The following is a 25079-nucleotide window of genomic DNA, read 5'->3' as shown; positions in this document are numbered from 1 at the left end:
AAGGTGAAACCTCGTGACAATTTTCGTAATAGGGGCACCATCTCCAAATTTCAGCTGTATTCCTAAATACTCCCCACGTGTCCTTCCACGCTGGCTGCAGCACGCCACTGCACGGTGCACTAATTCCCCTCTCCCTTTTTCCCCCTGACAGCTGCACTTCAGCACCAGGCCACCTGATTCTCTTTTTCCCTACCTTGTCCATGGAGCTGCCTAATGAATACATATTTATGAAGCACCGTGCGTTTCTGTGTGACTCTGTGATCCTAGAAAATTTGTCACTCAAGCACTTCCCAGTCTCCTTTCCTCTCCTGACAGCTTGTTTGAAGCTGTCACACAATTCCCCGTTGCAATTTGTGCACTCGCTGCACCCTTGTCCTTTCCAGGACAGATAACTCCTTCCCTTCCAATCACGGATACTCAGAAACTGTTCTGAAATCTTCTCCCGTGTAACTAATTAGATTCTATCACCGAGACCCAAAGCTAAAACAAATATCCAATCTCAGTAGTGTCAGCAACTTGTTGTGTCACCGTGCTGCTCAAACGCTTTGGCTGTCAGTGCAAACAGCCAAACCCAGCCACGTTTTCTTTATAAAACAACAAAACCCCCTCAAAAACATACAGACTGAAGTGGAATATAACTAATAGCACTTTTATATAACGTGTAATTTTGAAATGTCCATGGAAGGCAACAAGTCTCTCCATTACGGTGACGAAATTGATGTAACGGGGTAGTGTGACCCCTCCAGCACAGGTCCCAGCTGCGTCTCACCTACCCCAACACAGCATCAACTCTCCTGTCATCCTACGTGGCTGAACCTCATACACAAGCAGTTATTTCCTATTTGACCAAATAATCCTAAACATCCTATACTTCTTCGTATAGGTGCAGTTGTAGCCAGATTTAGCTGGCTTGCCCAGCAGCACCCCGAAAGCCCCAGGTCCTGGGGTTTGGCGGTGGGCTGTAGGTCTTCTGGGGTGGGTGGCAGGGAGAGCAAGATCCCACTGAACCTGCAAACCCAACAACCACCCAGCCCTATTAGTATTCTGCACAGGAGATGGCAAGCGGTTTGGAATAATGAGAGACTTTTCCCCACAAGTGGATAATTTCAGCGTGCGTTTGGATGTGAATTCTTTACTGATTATGATGGCAGAATACTGAGTTATGAGAAACTGTCAGCTTGGAAGATGAAAGGAAAACTACAGCCTCTTCCCTGCCTTGCCAAGAGATCCAGAAGTTATCAGAACTGGATCTCCTGCCCACAAAGCCATGCACCATTTTTTCCCCAAAGATGCCAAGCTACGAAAAGTTGACTAGCAGAGATGAAGAGCCTAAAGTTAGCAGCAAAATGGTCTCTGGAAGCCAAGCAGGAATGAGTCAGAATCTTGTTGCTGGAAGGAGTTCTCTGAATCAGAAAGGAAGCTGGCTCAGCTCCCACAAGGCAGAAAAGCAATATAGCAAGCAATAACTGCATCTGAAAACAACACACAGCCCAACAAGTGACCCGAATAGGGATTTTCTTTCTCAAGATAAAAAAACATCATCTAAGAACTGGTTAAGATCTCAGGTCAGGAAGCAAACGCATGCAGCTTATGGAATGCATTCAGCGGTGACCCTAGGAACACACGGGCTGTGATAATGCTGTATGATCTCCGGGTTAGCTGGGGAACTGCCTGCTGAAAGAACGCTGGACCCGTGTTCTTTTTGGCATATTAAACCCCTTCCCAGAAATATCCTTAGGTATCTGTTACGCTAATTTCATATAACCACAGGACATGAGGGACAGACAGGTCCAGTACATTTTTCTTATATAAGATCTTGTAATGATGTCAGACTGCTAACAAAACCCTTCTTTTTAGAAGCTCTGTTACTTCCCTAAATTTTCCAGCAGTTACTTCCCTAAAATGCCCCCAAGCACTGCGCTAGGTCCCTTCACTGCAGGCATTACAGCAGGTGACACAAAGGGACACCAGTGATGGCCAAAACCACGGCTCCGTTCGGATACCCAGCGCCAACAGCGGCGTAACCTGCTGGAGATGCAGAGAAATCCTGGGAGGAGAAGGAGGCTGCCAGCATTCGAGTTCAGGTGGGATCTGAAGCTAAACATCCGCCTTATTAAAACATCCCCTCGGTTCCGTGCGCGTGCTCTAATCCCCGAACCCGCAGTGCCCCCTGGCACCACGCTGCGCAATTTGCCAAGCACTGACTCAGCAAGCTCCCCATTAAGCAGCCACTCATCCCCCCAGAGAGCGGGGTAATGGCGCTCTCACGGAGGAAGCACAAAGCCTTCACGTTTGGGTTTGGGGGAGAGGTTGGGATTTTTTCTTTTTATTTGGTTTTTAAATAAATATTATAATTTCGAGAAGCCCTCAGAGAACTGAAAAAGCCCTTATAGAAAATCATTTTGATAATGTGCTTTTAAATTCAGAGATGATGTGAAATGTCTCGGGCGTGTTAATGAGACCAGCGCCCACACCGAGCTGCCCCACTGCGTTGTCTGTGGGGCTCACGGGCAGCTTCAGCCCCCGGGAGCACATCTCGGCGTGCTCTCTCCAAGGAAACAATATTCTCCCCTGAACAAGGAGTGCTCCCGTCCTCCAAATACTGCTGGTTTGGGCCAAATCAGTCACAATTCTGGTTGGTGTGGTGTACGTATGCTCCAGACAGGCAGAGGGGAGATGCTTAAGCAGGCAGGAGATGCTTCCAGGACTAAAGAGGAAAAAGGAAAGGATGGAAAGGAGGAAACTGCCCCAGCAAGGTGCTCTGGCAGCAGGCTGAGCATCGCCTCATCTTGGGACTTCAAAGCTGACGGAGCCCCTTAGCCCAGAAACCAGTGGTGTCAGAGTAACCTCAGGAATTACCAAAAGCACACCAAATAAAGAAAGAAAAGACATCAAAGCCTGGTGTGGTGGCAGGGATGGTTTTTCTGTCCCTTCATAAGGGTTGGGACAGGCCTCAGCCTCTCAGCAGCCTCTAATACCAAGCCCAGCACCTTCCTCCATGCAGGCTGACCACCGTGGGGTAGGGTAACCACAGCTATCCCCGTCCTGTAGCCATGGCTATCACCTGGGCAGGTGGAGCAGAGCAGCTCTGAGCCACAGAACCAACTATTTCTTCAAACTTCCCGCTCCAACACTTGCCTTCGGGCTCTGCCTGCATCCCCCCACCCCTCCGGGAGGAGCCTGGCTCAGCAGCAGCAGCGACGTTTTGCACAGAGCGTGTAATCCAGAATCGGGAACACAATTACTGCTCAAAACAGCAACACTGCCCTTGAAATCAGTTGTTAGTGAATTAATGACCGGATTGGTAGGAGCGTTACCTCAACTTTGCTTTAGGCTGCTAATTAGCAAACAAGTCATTAATTCACTGGTAACAAGTGGTTTCTCAGGCATTATTGCTACTGACATCTTTAATTCACCAGTCTTTTTGGAAAGCTTCCCCAGACAACTGTAAACCTCAATCCTTTACAAATCAGCCCCGTGCCACTACCAGCAGCACGCTATGTAACACACACGCAGGAAGACAGAAGCAGAGAAACACAGCGGGAGCGAGCGTGGCTGGGCCCTGAATTACTGCTCACAATACCTCTCCGAGCCAAAGCCAAGGGGAGGGATGCAGCAAAGGCACAGAGAACTCGTGGGCTTGGCTGCGGACCTGTCATTCCATCTAAAACCACAATAAAAAACTGTGAACCTTGGAGAAATCTCCCTTCCACCAAGGTACCCAGTGGCATATGCAATTCCCAAACCGAGGGCAGCGATCTGCTTCAATTTTCCCTGCGTTCACCGCGATGGAGAGCTTTGAACCGAAATACTTCGTGTAGTCCGATGCACAAAGCACGGCTGGGTTTTGTTTTAACAGCTGCACAAATATCCGTGCTTTTGAAAACAATCTGGATCTGGCCTGCCAACAAACCCTGATCTAAGGGTTTTATAATGGCAACATTACTGCAGAATACAAGTGCTTTCCATGTAAAAATCGATAGTAATAGAAACATCCCTAATAGACTACATGCAGTCTTTGGCACCTCTTCCTTTGCTATTCAAGTCTTATTTTATAAGCTCCCAAGTTCTACCCGTGTACCTGCAAAGAAAAAACCCTTGCAGATTTGAAAAGATGTATTAATATTTTACACCAGTTTTTCAGCACTAACAGAACTGCAATCTCAGTCATCGGGCTGATTTATTAGTCATCCCTCAACACGCATAAGAGGAAAGATGATATTGTGAACACTATTTTTTTTTATATCAGAACATTATTTAACACTATTTTTTATTAGAACATTATTTTACTAAGTGGGCAAAAGGAAAAAGTTTGAAAGCAGCAGCTTTGTAACCTTCAAGAGCTGGATTTCAGAGAGAAGATGCAACAGCTGGGTGAGGTACGCAATCCAATCAATTTTCAGGAATTAAAGATAAGTCAAAAAAAGGATAATCTGGCGCAAGTGGAACATCTACATAACTCTGTTACGTGTATTTGACTCTGTCACCACAAACTATATTCCTAAAGTAGTAGGGGAACAATACAGCCCCTGGAAATCAATGCACTGGTAGACACAGCTGCTTAACAACACGCCTTCCACAATTAGTAAAGAAAATGTTTAGATGCTAATGTAAATGAGACAAAATCATCTTCAGTTCTGCCTCACAAAGACCTGGAAGGTTTTCTTTCAGAAATACACCATACAAAATGACACAAAGTCAAAACTGACCCACCTCCTCTTTTACCTGCTGTTGAAATGACTCAGGGGAAGCTCGCACCTTATTGTCTCTGACAGCAATATTCCAATCTCCTTCAAAGACCAACTTTATAAACGTGAAAAACAGCAAAGCTTTGACTAGGAACTCATCTCTTTATTTAGAGATCACATGGAACAGACTCGCCACTGACAGAAGTAGGAACAACCAACACAAACCAAGCTCTGAGGGAAGAACAGGACTGGGATGGAGCCAAAACATTTTTTGAAGGTATAATCAGCGCAGCGTACAAAAGCGCTGTGCTGAGATAAGGCTGAGGATGAGCTCCAAGTACTAATCAGTCTTTTATTCCTGAAAACTCTTAAACCCCTATTGCAGAGGCTCTTAATTTCAACATTGAATTAATCATCTATCTAATCTAATGACACGAGAAATCCCAGAGCAATTTTGTTTGAAAACTATGATGTCTTTACCCTTCTCCTCAGGCTTCACGGCTGTCCACATAACTATTTTAGAGCTTGACTCCTGGGCACAGCCCTCTGTTGAAATAGCTGGGGCCTTGGAGAAGATTTCAAGATTAATAAATTCAAGTTTCACCACGTAAGTATCTTATAAACTTTCCAGATCTACACAAAGGGAAAAAAATAAAAATAAAAAAAAGGAAGAAAAGGCAGTTTCTGGAACTGGAACAGTGAGGTTCCAGTTACTGATGCCATTTTATTTGAGGGACCATCAGCCTCATAAAATCTGTTGCAATTCAATAAAATCTTTGTTTCCGTGAGTACTGAAAGGGAGCCATAAATTCCCGGTTCCCAGCAGACAGTCCATCTCTGAACTTTCTCCCCCTACCCCCACTGAGTCAGTTTGGTTCTCAGCTCCATGCTCAGCCCAGGAGGATACTTACGACTTGCCAATTTTCCTAATGTAATCACCTTAAATACTGACGTCCATTAAATTTAAAGATCTCAGGACCATTAAATGGAACTCTCAGATACGAAGTCCCATATGGAGTAAATCTCCCTGGCAGTTCCTCCACTGGAAAGCTGCCTTGGATTCAAGGCTGATCTCTATCAGGATAAGATACCGGCGTTCTTTATGCGCTCCTCGATAGCTGCACGGAGCCCGCTCGCTTCTCTCAGCACAACACGCAAAGCAACACGGCCGTCGGTAAGCAGCTTCAGGGAGGGTTCAGCAAGCTCTAAGGAGATCTCGGAGGGAAACTCAGCTTCAGAACAATTTTATCTTTTAACAGCTTCCTAATCCCCTCACCCCACTCCCGCTGCTATACCTTGCAGAGCGAGTCACACCCCCGCCCCCGGCAATTCTTGCATCCAAATTTAACAGCCACGAAAATAAAATAAAATAAAAATATGATAAGGCAGCCTTCACAAAAGAAAATAAATCACATTAAAAAAAAAAAAAAAAGCATTTTGAGGATAAATCTAGAGTGCCTGTACTAAGCCATAACCTCTTTACTGATGGTTTTTTTCCTTCCCCTTAACAGATTCAGGAGCTGTAATAACATTTAATCCTCAGAAGCTAATCTAAATGTAACACTCAAAAGAAGACAAAGACAATGCAACAGAAAAAAAATTTGGCCACTGCCTTTTGGGAGTGCTGCTTTATCCCCGGAGCGAGCGCATTAATAGAGCTTGGAATGAAATGCCATTTTATTCTCTGTAGCAGGGAGGGGATTAGCAAGTTGTCTTCTCTAAACCCAGTCTGAGTCATGGCTCTATGAACACCGAGAAAAGGATGTGGAACGAAGTGAAGGGCGGAGAGCACTGGCTTTTTATTTACACGCTGCTTCTTTTGTGGGTGGTTACTGATGTGCAGTTTGCTAAACAGGGAAGGAAGGAAGGAAAAAAAAAAGTTCTAGGTCCCTAGACTTTAATTCTGCTGGTTAACAGAAGAGAAAAATAATAATGCACCAATTATAATAGCATCACAGAGACAATATGTCCGTGGCAACTGTCCAATTCACCACAGCATGTAAGCAACAAGGGCAAGTTGCTTAAGGTGCTGAAAGCTGTGTTCAGTGGTTTCTTGTTGCTAGGATCTTCTTCCTGGGAGAAAGAAACAGGTTGGATAAAGCCCAGAACAAAGGACGAGATGCTGTGGTGGGGGAATGCAGAGACAGGAGGAAGATGGGTTCAGACAAAGAGATGGGGAACGAAGTGCATCACGCCATCGAGCCTAGCATCCTTCCTTGAAGCAGGAACCAAGAGCTGGTGACCATGTAGTGTTGCAGTACGAAGCTCCACGCTTCTGTTCCTATAAACTGGAGCTGGTTTACCTGCCTACCTCACAGGTGTGCTGCAAAGGGTCGCTGGTAGAAAGCTTGCACGATATCCTCAAATGCTGAAATGCTTGATAATCACTAAGGAGAGGAAAGAGTCCACGGAGCTTGACCATTTGTGCAGAGCTGTAGGTACTGATAATGGAGTTGCAAAAGTCAATAAATGCCACGAAAACAATTTTGTTTCAGGTATTTCTTATCTTTGCTTCAAGACAGACTCTGAAAAAGCAGTGCACTCCCTGCAGAAACAGCCCCAACTCCAGCCCCCTCTTCCTCCATCAGCTACACTTAGATCCAGGGGCAGATGGCAACAAGTGCAGAGTAGACTGGCCTCACCATGTTCAAGTGCCAGAGGCAGGGCTAGGAGTTCACAGTGAAACACAAGGATGGTGTAAAGCCAGGGATGTGACACTACAGAAAGGGGATGCATTCTTCCCGTTCGTTGGAGAAAATGCCACTCCCGATTTCCCTTTGTTCCAGGAGCTGTCGTCGCCCAGCACTGCGAGCAGGCGGACCTGTGCTTCGTTCTTAATTTGGCTATATTCCAGTTCTTGTAATTTTCCTGGAGTTTCAGTTTATTCGTGTCATCCAAGTTACTAGATCTGCATAAATTAGCCTTACCTAGCTTAGCACTCACTGTGCTTGTATGTCTAACATGAAATTGCAAACCAAGATGAACAATTATTTCCACTGAATTCACAGGATCTTGTAATTTATGGCCATAAACAGGCTGCACAAAGACTTGAATGTGCAAAGCCTAAGAAGAGCATTCACAACATTCAAGTCTTAGCAAATCAGCATGAATGCCAATGCATGAAGGAAGTTCCCTGACCCTGCCCCATATCATGACCCTCACCTGAGGCACGTGCACTCGGTGTTTGATCCATATGTTCTACACCAGGGCAACAATCCCAAAAAGAATGGCTGCATACTGCTGTAGAGTCACACACACTGCAAGTTGGTAGGCTAAAGCAAAGGTTCTTCCTTCACATACAATTATCAAAGGGCATGATCAGTCCCAGACTGTGTGCTCCAACACACAGCTCAATGCAATGCCGGTTACGGCCGACAAGATCTACTGTAAAGGAAGAGAAAATGATTTCCTCTTCCTCCCTCAGCTTCACTGGTGCCACACAGTTTGTCTGCTCTCAAGGCACTTCTCAGCCATGTTTTATTTTCACAGTGAAATTCATGGCAGGGCTGGTGTCTTTTTTGGCTGTGAGGAAGACAGATCAAGGAAATTGTCCCTTTACAATGGCTCACGTTCGTCACGTTCTGCGTTTCATGCAGAAAGGCAATGTATAATAAGACCAGAAGCCAGGGACTGGGAGACGTTAGGGACTCAAATTAAAGTGGAAGGGACCCCTAAGAAACCATAAATACGTTGTTTGAATCTTGAAAGCAAGAAGTCCTTAACATTTGTATTGGTCTCAGCCACTGCCCTTCGTGAGAAATGCTTGTTACCGGAGGATTTCCTACATAGCCAGTATTCAACCTCATAAGAATCAGAAGACACCAAATAAAACCTCAGGAACCCAACTTACAACTGCTGTAAATATAAATTTGTTACAGTCTGTAATAGCGAGTAAAGAACATAATCCAAGGTTGTGCCTCTTCCTTTACAAAATTGTAAGAATTTACATCTGATCACACACCTGTAGAAGCAAATTCAAGAGAAAACTGAACTGATCAAAGACTCTCAGAACGTTATGGACTATAATTATTTTTTAAATTTTATTTAAAACCAAAACTTAAGAATTCTACTGTGGAAAACCGTATGAAAACGCGTGTGATGTGTTAGCTGCCTTGTTTTGGCTTCTTTAGCAACTTAATACTTGACTGTCCAAACAAAAATGCGAAATTACAACAGGTTATGTGATGCTTTGGCAGCCAAACACGATTTTAAATAAAGACAGCACAATGTACTGCACACCCTACTAATATATTCATCATTGCTATATTATCTATTTATGCAATTAAGTATCATACAATCTGGACTGGACCCAACTGGACTACATATGTTGCTACTCCAGTTTACTGCGTGTTGGCCAACTGTTTACCCAACTGAGATCTGAGCGCTGCTCGTGACAGTGTAATTGCTTTGGACTCATTAATAATAAAGAATTATAGAAAATATTTTTTCTTGGACAGCTGTTAGTGCATGCGGAACAATAAGCTATGCAACACTACGTGCAAATACAAACGGAATTTAGACACTAAATATGCTCCTGGTAAAAAGACAGCATTAAAGGTCCACTAATTATGCCAAGGCCAGTTAAAGAGGTCAGAAAATCACTGCATCCACTCTAAGAAAACATTTATGGTAAGTACAACTCTATTTTGAGTGAAATTTACAGGGCTGATTTAGGCTATTTACCTTTTTTGTTCTGTGGACAATGAATAACTTTAGAATTGACATTTTTCATACTCCTATATGCAAGCCCTGTGCTGCAACATGCAGGCTAAATACATTGGGTCAAAGTTTGAGCAGATTAAGCAGGTTCCATTGCCTCTTAGAAAACCCTGGTAAATATTCCTATTTAGTTTCAATTTTCTATTCCACGTCTTCCTTCTTGCTCTCCCCTTGCAAGATCTAACATCTTTATACTACGTTCTGCCAAGTTTGGCACAGAAAGAAAGGATGCTGGCATACAGCTCCCCAGCCCCTCACTACCTGACACGAGGTAACTTTGCACTCTGGTTGCAGGGATATCCAGGGGCTGTACACACACACAATGTTAGGAAATGCAACTGGAACTGTAGAAAAGAACAAAAATGGTTTCTCACTTTATCCACTCCTCTGCCTTGGTGGCTGCTTCCTGGTACTGCTCAGACGTCAGCTTGTAGATTTCGGCATTCTGAAACAAAGAACATAATGCTCAGCTCGAAAAATGAAAGGCATCTCAGATCTTATCCCGTCAGGTAGTTATCTTCTATAATTAATAACGATTTCCAACAACAAACAGCATATTCAGTTCAAAGAACACAAAAAAAAATGCACCAAAAGTTCATTTTATTTCCAAGACGCATCAAGGCTGCAACATGTCCTCCGTTATAAGCTTCACCTTTGTGAAGGAAAAGAGGGGGGGAAAGGTCGCCAACAACCAACAGTCAGCTTTGATTACTCCATGCAACCACCAAAACAAGGTGTTTTCCGCGCCGCGTTATTTCGAGTTAGGCTGTGTTTTGTTCTCTTTCACTAATTGCCGTGAAGAATGTTGGAAGTTACTGACTCGCAAGTATCAAAATTGGCTGCTAGCACGGGAAAATCCATTTTACATTTCAGTGCCTCTGCTTATGTTACTTATTCTTTAGAAGAAAATTATGCAGCCTGTTTCCCTTTTAACGACGTAGGGAGGCGTATCAGGTATCAGTTAAGGCTCTGCCAAACGGAGTCTGGAGTGCCTTGCTGCAGGGCTTAAGACGTTTGCATTAAATTCTCCTGAGCTTGCACAGAAAGAGTCTTAGTTCAGAGCTGCTCAGCCGCTGAGCATGGAGGATGAATTCCTTCTCTCTGCTGCACCGAGGCCTCCCAAGCACAGACAGCAGGAGGGAGCCGCAGCACACCCCCAGCGACTTCGCTGCGAGGGCTCGTGTCACCGAACTGCTGATCAAGCTGCTTCAGGCAAAGCCCCTGGACTTCATCCTGAAATAGCTGCAATTGCCTCACTCAAAGCTCATCTGCAAGGCCCTTCGTCTGAAAAGGCACATGCAGAAAATATGCAACGATCAATCAAAAAAGCGACAAACTGGTACTGAAAGCAAGGACAGCTATTCATTTAGGGCCAGTCCTAGCTGCTGCCTCGTCTCTCCTCAAATTTGTGCCTGCTATATAGAAAACTATTCTTGCCTTTCCTATTCTTGCCTTCCTTCATTTATTTTCCCACAAATGCAGCTGTGGTCCTGCACATGATGAGACTCCACATACTGCTCAGTGGTTAGGAAGGAAAGGACAGATATAACTCAAGTTCTGTTAGCGGTTCTGCCACTTGGGCAAGTCACCGTTTTCCATCTGCAAGCTAGGGATAACAGCTGCCTGTATCGCTGAAGTTGTGTGAAGCTCAGCTAATTGGGAGGTTTATAAAGGTTTTCAAAGCCTAGACTTCAAGGTGCTATATTTAAGCATTTATCTCCGGTGCCTGAATTTATGTCACATACTGAAAAACAACCAGAGCAGGCTTTGCGCTGCCAAACTTTGACCTAGGAGACAGACTTAAAGTGAAAAATCATGGATGAGTAACCACTTCAAAATGCATTTGGCCAGCAAAATTGCCATTAATGTTTTCTTTTACTTACTTGTTACATAATGGTCAAACTTCTAGGCTGTTAAACCCTTTTTACTCCTTCCTATAACGAAAAGTTCAGCTTTTAATGGAGCCTTTTTCTCTGTCCTGTAAACAGACCTCATGACTTTCAGATCCCTGCTGTTACTTATTCACACATGAAACCACAAGACCTGTGTTCCATTAATTAAATTTGCCATTAAAAATTAAATAATATGAATAAGTAGATGTAAGCGCTATCTCCATGGGTTTCGTAAGTCTCACCGTTCTCCAATTACTAACCAAGCAATTTTCATATTTCATACCGTCTGATTTCTCAAAGGGACTGGATTTGAGAGATCAAAATGAGAGAAAGTGGGAAAGAGAGAAAGCAAGGTAGTAAAATTAAACATTTTTCAGGCAATAGGAAGTAGCCCCGTCAGATACTATTAGCTTGCAGCACTCTGCAGTGAAACAGCAGCAGGAGAGGAAAACAGGAACAAATATGTTGTACGTGAGACCCAGCATGAGGTTGGCATTTAACCCGCCTAGGGAAAGAAAAACTAGCCAACAGATTCATTTGCTGGTTGCACCGCCGATTAAAGTGGTTGTGGCACAACCTTGCCCGGGTTATTAGAGAGAGCACTCGCCTGCCCGGTGCTATGGTCAGCCCCATCTGCAACAAAATCAACTGCACAGGGACAAAAAGAGCTGGGAAAGAAACCAGAACGGAATAGCTCTGGATCCCAAGGCTGATGAAAAGCAGGCAAGTGAGAACCTGAACGGAGAGGCAAGAATCTCAGCGTGGGGAAGGAGGGGAGCCCTGGCCTCAAAGGAACCGCGAGGAACATGGCACGATGCAAAGATCAAAGAGGGGCACAGCCCATGTTCAACCCAGAGCTCAAAGCTGCTCGGTTGTAAAAATAAAAAGGAAACATCCTTGCAAGCAATCCAAGTGACCCTCTTGCGTTGGATCAAACCTGTCTTCTTTCTTCTGCCCGTGAGAAACCCAAAACCCGGTGAAGCAGTATTAACGCTCTGAATCATTATCTTCAAATGCTTCCCCGAGTAAGAAAAACAGAGTTTTACCATTTAAACCTGAATTTGTTCACCAAGCAGGCTTGTGGAACAGATTTCCCTTCACCTCCAGGCCTCTTCCTACCTTGGGAAGGGGGCACTGACTTCTGTCCCAAAGTGGGGCTAAAGGAGCAGCAGGCAGGGGGCTTCCAGCGTGGGCAGTCACGGCGGGCTCTGTGATGGGGGGCCTCTGCTCACAGGGAACAAGTCTCCAGGTATCCTCACCTCACCTACACAAGTTGAGATGCAAAATTTCCTTTGTTCCACTGTTCTGCCCCATCACGCCACGGCCGCGCAGAGTGTTTCAATGCTGAACAAAAACCTAGGACTTATAATAAGGTTGCAAATGAGGAGCCCTGCCAGGAACCATCTCTAGACTTCTGGTGACTTGAGCAGAGCCACCCGCTCCTAAAGGCCGCTCGGCAGCACCGAGGGGTGGTGTTTGTGGTGTTTGCACTTGAAATGAAGACTGAGCTGCCCATAATCTTAGTGAAGTCCTTCAGCTTCATAAAATGATATTCAGCCGCGCCGTAAAACAGAACATTCAACACAAAATTACAAGACACCGACGCTGCTTTTAATTTACTCTCGCAATATTTGATGCTTGAGATAAAGTGGCAGCTCACAAAGAAAAAGTTGAACACGAGACCTCAACTATTATTAAATAAAGCTCCTGGCAGTCTTAGTTGCAGAAATAAGTTTAAAAACATGACCAAAGGACACCATAAGGGCTCAAATAACAAGAAACAAAGAAAGAATGAATGAACCACCTAAAATGTTTCACTTCTCTCAATAAAGCTGAGCCTTAGGGGAGCCAACTCCAGAACATCAGAGGTTTGTCATATGGGGAGAGAGCTCTCCAGAGAGGACAAACAACCTAAACAAAGAAATGTTCGTTTGAAAGATTTTCCCCTGCTATTAAACGATGGTTCGTAGCAAATAATAAAAACACCGAGAAGTTATAAAAATACATAACTAGAGCCTAAAGACCAACAGAGCCATTTTGCTTTACGCTGCTGCTTTCCTACAACAGCTTTGCTGCTATGCCCTTGCTCCCCACTCTTCCCAAAAAACCCTGGGACTAAAAATTCCCTTTCCAAAGGGAACTGATTTTACAACTTAAAGCTAAATTTGGAGTAATTTTAATTCAGCATTCCTCCGCTGCTGCAAACACGCAGAGAAACTCCGACACTCGCAGCTACATCTCGCTACGTTGCCCAGGTCTTTTCCACAACACACAGCAGAGGAAGCAAGAAAACAACACAGCAAAAGGAGTTCTCAAGGCTATTTCAGGAGGGAAAGTAATTGAAGCATAAAGAGAAAACCCTGCCAGCTCATTCTCACCCTGACATTAAACCGCATTCCTTACAACTTCAGCGAAACATGCACTACTTGCGGTAACACGTAAAACAGAAAACCAAGCAACGTCAGCACGAGGAACTAGAAATGAATCAGATTTTAGGCAAAATCCTTTGTGAACATCAAACAACAGCAAAAAAAAAAACAAGACCGGGATACTGAATTCTCCACCAGGTTCAGGCCGGGTCAATAGATCAGAGCGTGTTTGGATTAAATAAAGAAAGAACAACCACCGCAGCTATCTTCAGATATTTTGACACCTCGGAGTACAGAAGCTTGTCAGTGGTCACAGTGCTTAAAGATACAAAGAGGATTAGCAGCTGTTGAAACGCTGCCAGCCTAGATGATTGCTAGCGATACCTCTGGTGAAACGGAGTGGGCCAGCGGAGGCCTTGACAAATGCTGCAGACGGCAGCCGGGGGATTACGCGGCGCAATCTGCCTCGCACCTGACAGGCACATCGCCTCCAGCCCGCTCCTGGTCGGCAGCTTCCAGCAAAGCTCCAGGCACGAGCCCCAGTGGGGCCGGGAGGAGCACGAGAGCAGTGCTGTGTCATGGGGCAGGCATGGTGTGCCCCAGGGGAAGGGAGAGAAAAGGGAAAGGAAAGCAGAGGGTACTGCTCTGTATCCAACATCAGCTGGAAGACGTTCCAGTTCCTCCTTCCAACTGCTTCTGAAGGCAGAAATAATACCACAATAAGCTGATACAACTGCTGCCCACCTGCCTGGGGACAGGGAACACGCACGTGTCTGGGACATGGTGGCTGCTGCAGGCAGTAGCAGAAAGGTACCCAAAAACCTCGGTTAGTGCAGGCGTTGGAAATCTGCTCGCATCGCTGCCGAAGGGAAGCGAAGGTACACCCAGGGCCCCAGACTTGCCCGGGCTGCTGGTTCACACACGCCATAAATCAGGCTGTTCGTTCTCATCTCTCCGAAGCCTCATGCAAACGGCTCCTAACAGGTTTGAAAAATTACCCCATCTGCTCGGACCCCTCCCACAGGTACGCAGGCAGATGAGCTGAAGCGATCTTTTCGCCGGCTGACCCCTTGGATCTGTTGCAATCAACCTACACCATCAATCACTGCTATCGGCCTTGGTCCAGAACGGGGAGCTCGGGAATTTCAGGACACGTTGCAAGAAGCAATCTCTTCACCTCCTGAGCTCGCTCCTCCCGAGTTCCTGCTCAGCCCACGTTTAGCTAAAAGACACCGCTCGCGTTTTCTCATTCCTACCAAGCACAAGTGCTCGTACACACAGAGGCTGATTAACAAGGAAGAGAAAATTGCATATAAAGCACATCAGAAGAGCACAGAAGCCAAGGGTTAAACTGCTTTTATGAGAATTCAAGTGGTTGTTTTTTTTCCTCAAAAGGTAATAAAGAAGAGATGCAAGCAACTACAGCTTGCTGATAAGGAGAAAAGATTTTTTTTTTAGCCAAAGCCAACTTCTAAACACAGCCCTGTTGTTTGCTGTTCATGTGTGGGTTCATCCACTCCTCCCGCTGAGACCAATAATGAAATGAGAGCATTGAATTTGTGTCATTCTATTCTTTCCTTCGGCAATAGGCTGTGAGATCATAAATTTTGGATTAAGATTCAGAGACGCCAGAAAAAGAGCAATGACCACAGTAACAACACAGGGAAGTTAAACTAGTTCTGGGCAGAACTACGTTCCTGTTCGAACAGATCTTCTCATGACTGTAATGTTATCTTGCAATTAAAGCAAAATATTAACTCTGTAGCATATCTAGACAGCGTCTCAAAGATAAGATCCCACAAAATACCAATCCTCACGAAAGTTTAAGGAGGTGGATCTGGGGAGACATGCCACAGCCAGGTTTAATGCATGGATAACAAGCTAGACACAAAAAGGTCAAGCTGCTGGCCCTGCACCACGCAGCGAATCAACAAGGCTACACCCCAAAAAACGGGTCCCACGCTGAGATACACCATCAGGGTGAGAATGGGTTTACAGTCCCAGACCAAGTCTGCACACCAGAGCCTGACTGTCTCCACGAAGGTACCCTGGAAGGAGCCCAGTAAAACACGTACCTCGTGGCAAGACGATAGCAGAACTTCTGCAAAAAGCTGCGAGCTTGGGGAGCGCCTCACTGGAAACGTGCAGAAAAGCCTCACATTATCTTCACATCAGAAAGACAGTCAACAACATTAAGAAACTATTACGATAGAAGTGATTAAAAGGCAAAGAAGCAGCAAATAAAAAAAGAAAAAGAAGAAGAAAAAAAAAACAGAAAGAATTAAACGCTGCATTTCTATGAGATTGCTTCATGGCACGCTGTTCTAAAAGACTGCAAATATAGCATTAGTAATTCTTTAAACACAAACTCTGTAAGGTAAAAAGCACCTTCAAAGAGAAAGGCCATAAAATGCCAGCAGGCAACCCAGGCTTTCTGACAAGGACAGCACTAGCAATGTGAAAGGCCCAGATTAATGTTAAAACTGCGCCGGGAGAGCATCGCTCCGCGCTCTCCTAGCAGAAAGTTTAATATAGGAGCGAGAAGTCCTAGGTGAAGAATTCACAGTAAATGCCCGAATCAATTACACCTGACAAGTGCAGGTAAACAGGCTTCCCAGGCATCGATTAAACATCAAGGGTTTTCAGCATCTGCTTTGGAGACCTCTGAAACCCGGCTGAGCCGCGCAGATAACGCAGTGCCCACAGCCCGTGGGCACAGCCAGGGCTGCCGAATGCCCAGGCCGGGCTGCAAAGATGCACCACCACTCACAGACTGATGTACAGGTCCTGTCTGCAGAGCTGTCACAACACCAGGAACAAAGTACAGGAGCACAGGATGCTGCCATTACCAGCTAGGTGTCGTCTGGGAGAGACAATGGCAATGGAAGGGGAAGAGAGGGGAAGAAGCGAGGTACCGGAATATCAGCAGTACCAGAGTGAAAGTTTCACTAGGAGGCTGACCAGAGCTCCAAAGGGGAAAAAATAGAAAGCTGGCAGTCATCAAGTACTTGTCATACGTTTAAAAATATATATATTAAGTACATTTCCCTGTCAGACCCATCACGGAAGCTTATTTTGGGAAGAAACAAGGAGAATGTTGTAGCTAAGGTTTGCTGCCATCACGCTAAAGCTGGGATTTGACAGAGCCTCCAGCAGAACTCCCACCACCTCGGACGGGAAGGCGGCAGCTCAAACTCCCTGCTTTTGCTGCTGAGAATATCCCTCAGCCCGTTGCTGAACTGCAGGCAACTGGCCCTGTTAACAGCTCCTGTCCCGTATCTCAGAACCTGAGCTGCATTCAGGACTCCATCCCTTCCCACGGCGGGTAGCTAAGGGAAGCAACGCGCTGCAGTCCCAGAAGAAGCCAGAGCAGGAGGAGGGAACCCAGGGCAGACAAACGTGCAAGAGGACTACAAAATACTGAAGCAAATGCATCACATCCACGGGGAAAGGGAACTGCAAGGAAGAGAGTCACTGTAAGAAACAAACAAACAAAAAGCCAGAAGCACGCCAAAGCCTGCAAGTCCCACCCCCCTCCCAGGGTCTTTCCTCTACCCCCAATCGCAAATCACTCTCCATGTGCAGCTTGCAGTAAATCAAGCTTTGCTAAATAACCCCGACATGTGCGGGGCTGAGAACCAGCCAACAAGCAATGATGAGATGTCCCTGAAATGATTAAGGAAAATGCAGACATCTCTCAGGTTACGAGGAAGCCTGTTGTACTCTCCCCTCAGTGCATATGCAATGCTGCAAGCACTGTTCCGAAAACCTCTGATATTCAAAGGCTCATTTGGTTGACAAGGAGCCTGTGGATTCGTGGACAGATTGTCACACAAACTGTCAGGTTTTTAGAGAGACTATCAGACCTCTCTTTGCCTACGTTATGGAGCACATCAAAGACACAGAAGATGAACCAGACGCAGACTGCACAGATCTGACAGAATGGTGGGTGTACATATTCAGAATACTGTACTGCTGGGGGGGGAGGCTTAATGTGAATAATCAGGGGCTGAAAGTTCCAGAAATGTGACAGTTTTTGGCAGCGATTCTCATCTTTGCATTTATTTATCGAAGGGAGAGAAACTGCCATACTAGAGGCAAACTTGGGAGAGGAAGAAAAATCATAGCAGCAGCAATTTATTTTGCCACCATACTTTTTCTTTATTATTATTAGTCCCAGAGCATTTTCTGGAGATATTTGTATTTTCAGGCAGGTTTCTCTCACTCTGCTTGCAGCTTCTCTCCCCATTTTCTCCCGTAGTAGAGGCTGGTTTAATGATTACAGCCAAAAAGACCGCTAGGACTTTACAGGTCACTGTACATGGTTAATGACACAGACAAATCCATACTTTCAGAAGTGCCCGCTGGCTCGTGGCTCTGTCTGGAGATGCTCAGGAGCTCATTATTCAAAACTTCAAGCTCAGGTTACTGGTAATCAGCACATCTAAAAAAAATAAGCTGCACACAGACAACCAAAAAGTAACAAAAGCCATTATAGAAAATACTAACCTTAAGCATTGGGGTCTCACTTTTTTAAAAAAAAAAATAGAGACAGTGTTCACTTATCTTTCAGTGAGATGGAAATCTTAGTTAATGAATAGCTGGAAAAAGCTCCCATCTCCACAGCTCAAAAGTAGTTTTACTAGGATGACTCGATTTCATACCCCTTTATTAAAAATACATAGACAAACATCATAAAGTAAGGATATATTTATCTTACAGTTGGAAACAACTTATTAGATGATTTCTACCAAGAAACATTGATTATTAGATAAAAAGGAAAACAAAATACAATATAAAATGCTGCTAACAAGAAAAAGAAAATGGAGTAACACGGATTCTTTGGGCCTGTCTTTACAATACCTCAGTCACAAAATCGCCTGTTCTCCCCGCAAGGCAGCAGCTATTCCAGAGAAAAGAACACCAGTATCATTTTGTATTTATTTTGCTATTCAAAATGGATTGAAATCCTCCCCACAGTAAACTGAAAATAAACACGATGTTTATCCTGAGATAAAAAGCCAAGGAGGACAAAGGAGGAGGGATGGTAAAAGGGATAAGAAAGAAATCAGAAAGTATTTGTAAGCAATTTCCTTTCCATCTTTGGCAGTCTCATTCTCTCTGCTTTTAGTGATCTTTTCTTTCACGTGGTTTTCAGCAGAGTAGTTTTGCCTCCTCTGAAGAGGACAAGGTATTGAAGAGACATCTCTGCAGCTGGCAAAGAGCTTGTGAAGTCTCCAAAGAGAAGCCCCTCCGAGCAGAAGGACCGCGGGCTGCCAGGGAGCTGAAAGGCGCCTTCACAGGGGGGCTGCTGAGAAGTAAATAGTAACATGGAAATCAAACACCCCCAGGCAGAGCACACAGGTATGTTCCTCTGTCCTCTGGTACAGACTGCTCCCTCCCAGCCGGAGGCTGCCACAGCCCTGGTACAACATCTCCTCCAGCCTCGAACACCATTTGGGCACCACCAGCCTCGAACTGCCCAGTACAGAGTCCGGGCGGAGGGATGGGATCGAGGCATTTCTCACTTTTGGCCCAGCACAGAATAATAGGAATAATCATTTATTGACTTGACACCAGAAAAGCATCCCAGACTTAAGCTAAATCTGCTCTCCAAACCTAAGCCCTGAAGGATCTCTCACAGCAAGGTGTCCCGCATGCAAACTGCACCGGGCTTGGTCTTGGGGCCTAAATGAGGCAGCAATGAAAGGAAGCTCAAAGCTCCCAAAGAATTATTTTGGCATAAACATCTGTATTAATTGGGGTTTGTTGCCATAGCTGATAAAGGGTATTATAGGAAAAGGCTTGGGAAATGGTGCTGTAAGTGGATTTTTCAGGCTCATAAACAAAATACTTTTTTTTTTTCCCCTATAACTATTGACCAAGAGCATCCTGACCCGTCACCTGGGGGTGGCTTGAGCCTAGAAATCAGGTAACAGGAACATTAAGAGGGGACACGACTATACTTTTGCTGGAGGTTAACATGAAGAAAACAAGAAACCAACACAAACACTGCAGACCTGAAGCAAAATCCTCTCTCCACAGAGCAAACGCTCACACACTTCCAACCCAGCCCCGTCCTAGTTTCACCTCACAAGGACAATCTCGGTATTCCTCACTGGGACACGTGCTGCCTATCACAGAGACCAACAGCCAGGACTTTTTTTCCCTTGCTGCAACAAACACTTGCCTCTAACTGGAAGAAGAGTTATTATCTCGGTGCCACCCAAATGACTGATTAGCCCTCAGGATAATGGCTTTTTGCTGCTGCCGATGGGAGCAGTGTCTGAAGGAATGACCTAAAGGTGAAAGGCCTCCCGTGCTGTTCTTAATCCCCTGAGAGGCCAAAGGAAATTTTATGGTATACATAGCTGCCATGAAAATGAAAGTTTAAAAATAATGGCTGTGGAAAGCAGCTGAAGGTTCTCGATTCATACACAGGTCCGGGCGGGGACACGACACAGCAGTTTCATACAGCTGTACATGAGTCTTCTTCCCTGGTTCAGAAACCACGGCCCAGCCAGTTCAAGGCTTGCTGCATGTCAGGGCAAATTAGATGATTTCTGTACACCAGCCAATACATCATGAGACATCTCCAGGGGAAGAAAATCCAGGCGCTCCAGGACTGACCCAGGCATGCGAGCTCCCAGCAACATTGCAGCTTGGAGTTATATAAGCAAAAATGTGGCTTCTGTTGAGAAGAATGGGGAGGGAAGAGGAGGGAGGAGGAATTAAGCCTTTTTTCCTTATGAAAAGACCTGAAATGCAGTAATTGGGAAGGAAAAGCAAAGCTAGCTCTTCTCGTAAAATGACCTACTTATTACAAGTCTCCTTAAATCAGGGCTGAGGGTTTTATCTCAGCTCCTGCATTTACTTCTCCTGTCTCTCACCCCCCCGTTGCCTCTTGCAGATGGACAGGGGAGAAGTGGCCACCCAACATTTTCTGGCCCTCGCTTCTCCCTGTGGTTACCCCCCGTGCAGGGCAGCTTCTTCTACCTGGTGGCTACTGGTGGGCACGTAACAGGACAAAACTCCCCTCTCAGCACTCATCGGGGTTGGACTCTGCACATGGGTGTCTAAGACATGTTTATCTTCAAAAACATAAAACAAAATCAGTCGTCAGTTTGGATTTATTTATAATGGGGGTAGACTGCAAATGGGTGACTCAGGTAATCCTCATTCAAGTCAAGGTGTTTAATGGTAAAGGGAGATGGGAATCATTTGGGGACAGCAGAATGGGTAGTGAAACAAGCAGCTAATCCCCCAAAACAAGCATGCAAAAGGAACCCAGCAGACATCATCCCGGGGTCTGGAGATTGAGACAGGCAAAACAAATACAAGTTGTAGTGGTTCAAGACCTCACAGTGAGCCTGACGGTGCCCGTATATTTCAGAACATTAAAACATGTTATTTACAAGCTCCTTCTGAGTCATTCTGGGAACGAGCATTATATGTTCAAGAAACTGGAATAGCTCTTATTTGTATGTTTCTCTAAAATGACTGACAGATGGGGGAAAACCTTCGGAGAAGAGGCCCTGGGCTGTCATGAAACATGTATTTAACACACCCACGGTAAACCACTAAACACCCTCACTTCAGGAGGTACAGCCACTGTAAATGCAGAGTAGTCCCTTTTTAAAGCTCCATCTCCGGACTGCTTAATTCAGCACAAATTTGAGATGTTCTGTGGAGTCTGCCCAATTTTCAGATTAATTATTAGCTTCGTTTTCCAGCAACATGACGAAAGCGTATTCCATAAGGGCAAAGCTAGAATTTCGTGGACATTTTCAAAAGGGACCCAGGCCTCAGTCTCAATATCGATGCCTTTTTTCCTGCCACACGCGGAAGGCACACCGCGGGCTGAAACAGAAATCTCACATTCCCCAAAGTCAGGGTCTCATACAAGCAGATTCCGCACACAGGGAAGTTTTGTCTACCTGAAACAATTTCCAAGACCAAGTCTAAATCCGGAATGTCCCAAGAGGAACGCAAGCTTCAATCATCCAAATCCCAGCAGACACACAGACTCCAGCCTAAGGTCTGGAACATATTTAATCAATTCACTGTGCTAACTCTCCACAGTTTCATAAAGTAGCCAATACTGCAGTAACAGGGCCAAAAATTAATTGTACACTGGTTGGCCAATTACACAGAAATAACAGGCAGCACTGGTATTTATTGCAGCAGGATAATGTACTTGGTGCTAGGGTACAACTACACCACAGTAAAAAATAGCTGAGAGAGCGCGTGTGTGTGCGCATGTGCGCCCTGCTTCCCACCAGAAAGTAGCTCTGTCTTCACTGCTAATAGTGAGCCCTGTATGTACACGCATTTATAAATACCTTTCTGCTAATAAACAAGCTCCTCAACAACAAAAAGACAAAACAGAAGTCTATGCTAATAGGCAATAAGCAAACGAATGAATGAAGGGAAAAGTGGGGTGAATATAAATGGGGGGTGGTATCATAAATGTCAGGTAATGGACAAAGCTTCCAAAGAGAAGACAAAATCAAGGCTTGTTTTGCTCTTTTTGGACCAGACTGGACACACGCTCTGGTGCTCGGTTCTAACAAAGAGGCAAGATTACATTCTAGGTCTTTTTGTTCTGCCTTTAACAAGTCTTCATAGTGATACACTGATGAGACCAGATACCAGATTGTTATCTAAATTCAGCTGCTAAATTCAGTGTTAAGACACTAAGTTCAAACCACACGTTGCCACATTTATTTCACAAGTCGAGCCTGAGGATGGATTCCTTCAAGATGAAGCAGCCCATAAGCATCATTCTCCCTCTGCAAAGGTACTCGAAATGCCAGGGAAACAAAATCACCCGTAAGGCTCTGACAGTTCACCCTTCAGCACGCAGACTGCAAATGCATCTCTCCACTAATCGTGGAGACTGAAAAGGAAGCAAACACTTAGTTGCTGTTTGCATAGAGGCTGCTCGTAATTTGATGTAATGTACTGTACATCAGTCAACACATATCGAAGAGAGAGCGCGCACGCTGCAGAGAAGGCAGAGAGGCAGCGCTGACATCTAACACATTTTATTTACCCTATTATAGATGTTCTTTGAGCTCATCAAATTACCAATCAATTTATCTGATCTCTGAAAGCTGGTGTACCGAGGTATATTAACTATTAAACTTTACAAGCTTTCAGCAAAACAAGCATTAAAGGGCTGGATGGAGCACAGGGTACCCAAGTCAGCTCGCACGTTGGCCAGTGGTGACAGCGAAGCGACCTCTCCCTGCAGGCAGTGATGGAGAGGCAGCTCCTCGCCGTGCTCTTCAGCCCTAGCAGACGCCAGGGGAAAAGGGGAATTCAGGACGGATGCTGTGTGCCCTCCTCCTACCCTGTATGACATTTAATGTCTGTGAATAACTGGAAAGAGGAAGAGGATGGGAGGAAGGGGATGGGGGTCAGGAGCGGTTCAGACGACGATTCCAGGTTTGTTCTTTTTTTCCCATTTTGTTCCTGCTTGGAAATTTAACTCACAAACAGGACAAAATCTCCCAAGTATATTCTTTCTCTAAGGACCAAAGGCTGTGCCCTGAGAGACTGCTAGAGCCACCGCCACCTGAAAGGGAATGTCACAGCCTCGGACAGACAGCCCGAGCACCGGGAAGTGATCTGGATGATTAGGAAGGATCTTATCAGCAAACACTTCAGCAAACTATACCGGGGATTATCCTTCTTGTGCTCAGAAGATGAAATCAGCAGTTCGATGAACTGGGTGCTTCACTACATTGCTCCACTGGCCTGAAAGGCAAACTGCTTTTTTGGATCGCAGCTATTGCAGGTTCACATAAAACTGCGGTTTTAGCAGGAGGAAGGGTTTGTAGCAGGGCCTGAGATGAAACTTCAATAAATTGGGTTAGAAAAAAGCAGAAATTGTAAATTCTGTAAGACTCAGTTATGAAGGAGGGGACAAGAACTACTTCCGAACAGCAACAGCTCACGTGCAGCCCTAAGAAGTTACAGGCCATTTTATTGAGAAAATAAGTGGTGTTTTGGCAGGTGACACCTGCCAAGACGTATCATCTCCTTTCGAAAAGGGCTCTGAATCTTCAACTCCCACTGAGAGGGCAAGGGGCCCAGCTGAAGACTGACACCTTAATGCTGCTTTCTTTTTCAAACCAGGTGTGTGCTCTTCAGGTCTCGTGGATACAAACGCATCCGGGGATCCCAACTGAGGAACGGATTGGATTCCCTGTGCCCTTCAACAGACAGCCCCCCTGCCAGCTTTGCCAAGGGCCATCAGTTGGTTTAGCCCCACAGAACAGGCTGAAAATCGATCATGAAGAACCCATATGGACAGATCATCCTGGAAGGTTTTTTTCCCCTCCCCTCAGGGTACTGTCACTTTCTCTGGCAGGATGTTTATTGAGAGGAGTTGCTGGCCAAAAGGCACAGAAGTGACGGGGGACTCACACGCAGGGGTGGCCCTGGTGCATCTGAAGTGGGAAACTGCTCCAAGAACAAGCACCAAGGCCAACAGCAACAAGCTTATTTTGATAAGCTCACCTCCTCCCATTCTTTATGCACGCTAAATGCCTTACAAATGCGAATTAAATGCTAAGTGCAAGGGCAAAAGGAGATTAATTTAAACAAAACAAACAAGGTGAGCACTACAGACAAAATTACAAGATTTGTGAAGCTGTGCAGAGAAAGAGGTGCAGTCTACCTTATTAATAAAAAATTGTATTTGTTTAATGCATTCCTTTTCCCCTTGCATAAATACGCTACATCTTGTGAATGCCTCTGCTACGTACTGCTCTGAAAAGCTACGAGCAGAAAACGTTGCATATTAATGTACCCACTGCTCACAGTAGTCCACAGCCACATAATAAAAGATAACGTGGGAGCTGGAGCTTAGGAAAATCCAAACAAAGAAGAGACATCAATTTATAGCACGGAGTTCCACTTCATCTGCCGAGATTACCTCCAGCCTCTTTGCTGTTTTACGTGGCTCCAGAGATCTACCCGGGTTTTTCTGTAGCGCAGCACCACCCTCACCTTTTGTGAGGTTAAAGCGAGTAAGAGGCCAAACAGCAAAACAAATCAAACGTATTTATCTGGGAGAACACATAAAACTAATAGGCTAAGTGAAATCTCCTGGTACCTGCTGTCGTGGTTCCGCTCGAGTGGGCAGCCGAGCTCCACCACAGCCGCTCTCTCACTCCCCCTCCTCAAAGAGGAATGGGGAGAAAATATGTGAAAAGGGCTCAAGGATTGAGATAAGGACGAGAAAATCACGCAATAATTATTGTAACGGGCAAAACAGACTCGGCATAAGGAGATAGTAAGATTTATTGCCTACAACTAACAAGCGAGAGAAGTGAGAAAACAAAGGAAAAAAAAAACCAAAAGCACCTTCCCCCCATCCACCCTCTTCCACCTCCTCCCCC

General features: G+C 45.2%; 1 protein-coding gene across 1 annotated transcript in view; it reads right to left on the bottom strand.

The window, feature by feature from the left end:
• Positions 1 to 25079, bottom strand: part of CHCHD6 (coiled-coil-helix-coiled-coil-helix domain containing 6) — a 107002-nt gene that overhangs the window by 39438 nt on the left and 42485 nt on the right. Inside the window, exon 6 of the mRNA XM_084292523.1 lies at positions 9782 to 9852. Within this exon, the coding sequence (XP_084148649.1) occupies positions 9782 to 9852 (71 nt within the window). The remainder of the gene's footprint in view (positions 1 to 9781; positions 9853 to 25079) is intronic.

The sequence above is a fragment of the Netta rufina genome (genome assembly GCF_964035555.1).
Source record: "Netta rufina genome assembly, chromosome: 10".
Classification (NCBI taxonomy): domain Eukaryota; kingdom Metazoa; phylum Chordata; class Aves; order Anseriformes; family Anatidae; genus Netta; species Netta rufina.
This window is presented reverse-complemented; position numbering and strand designations above follow the sequence as displayed.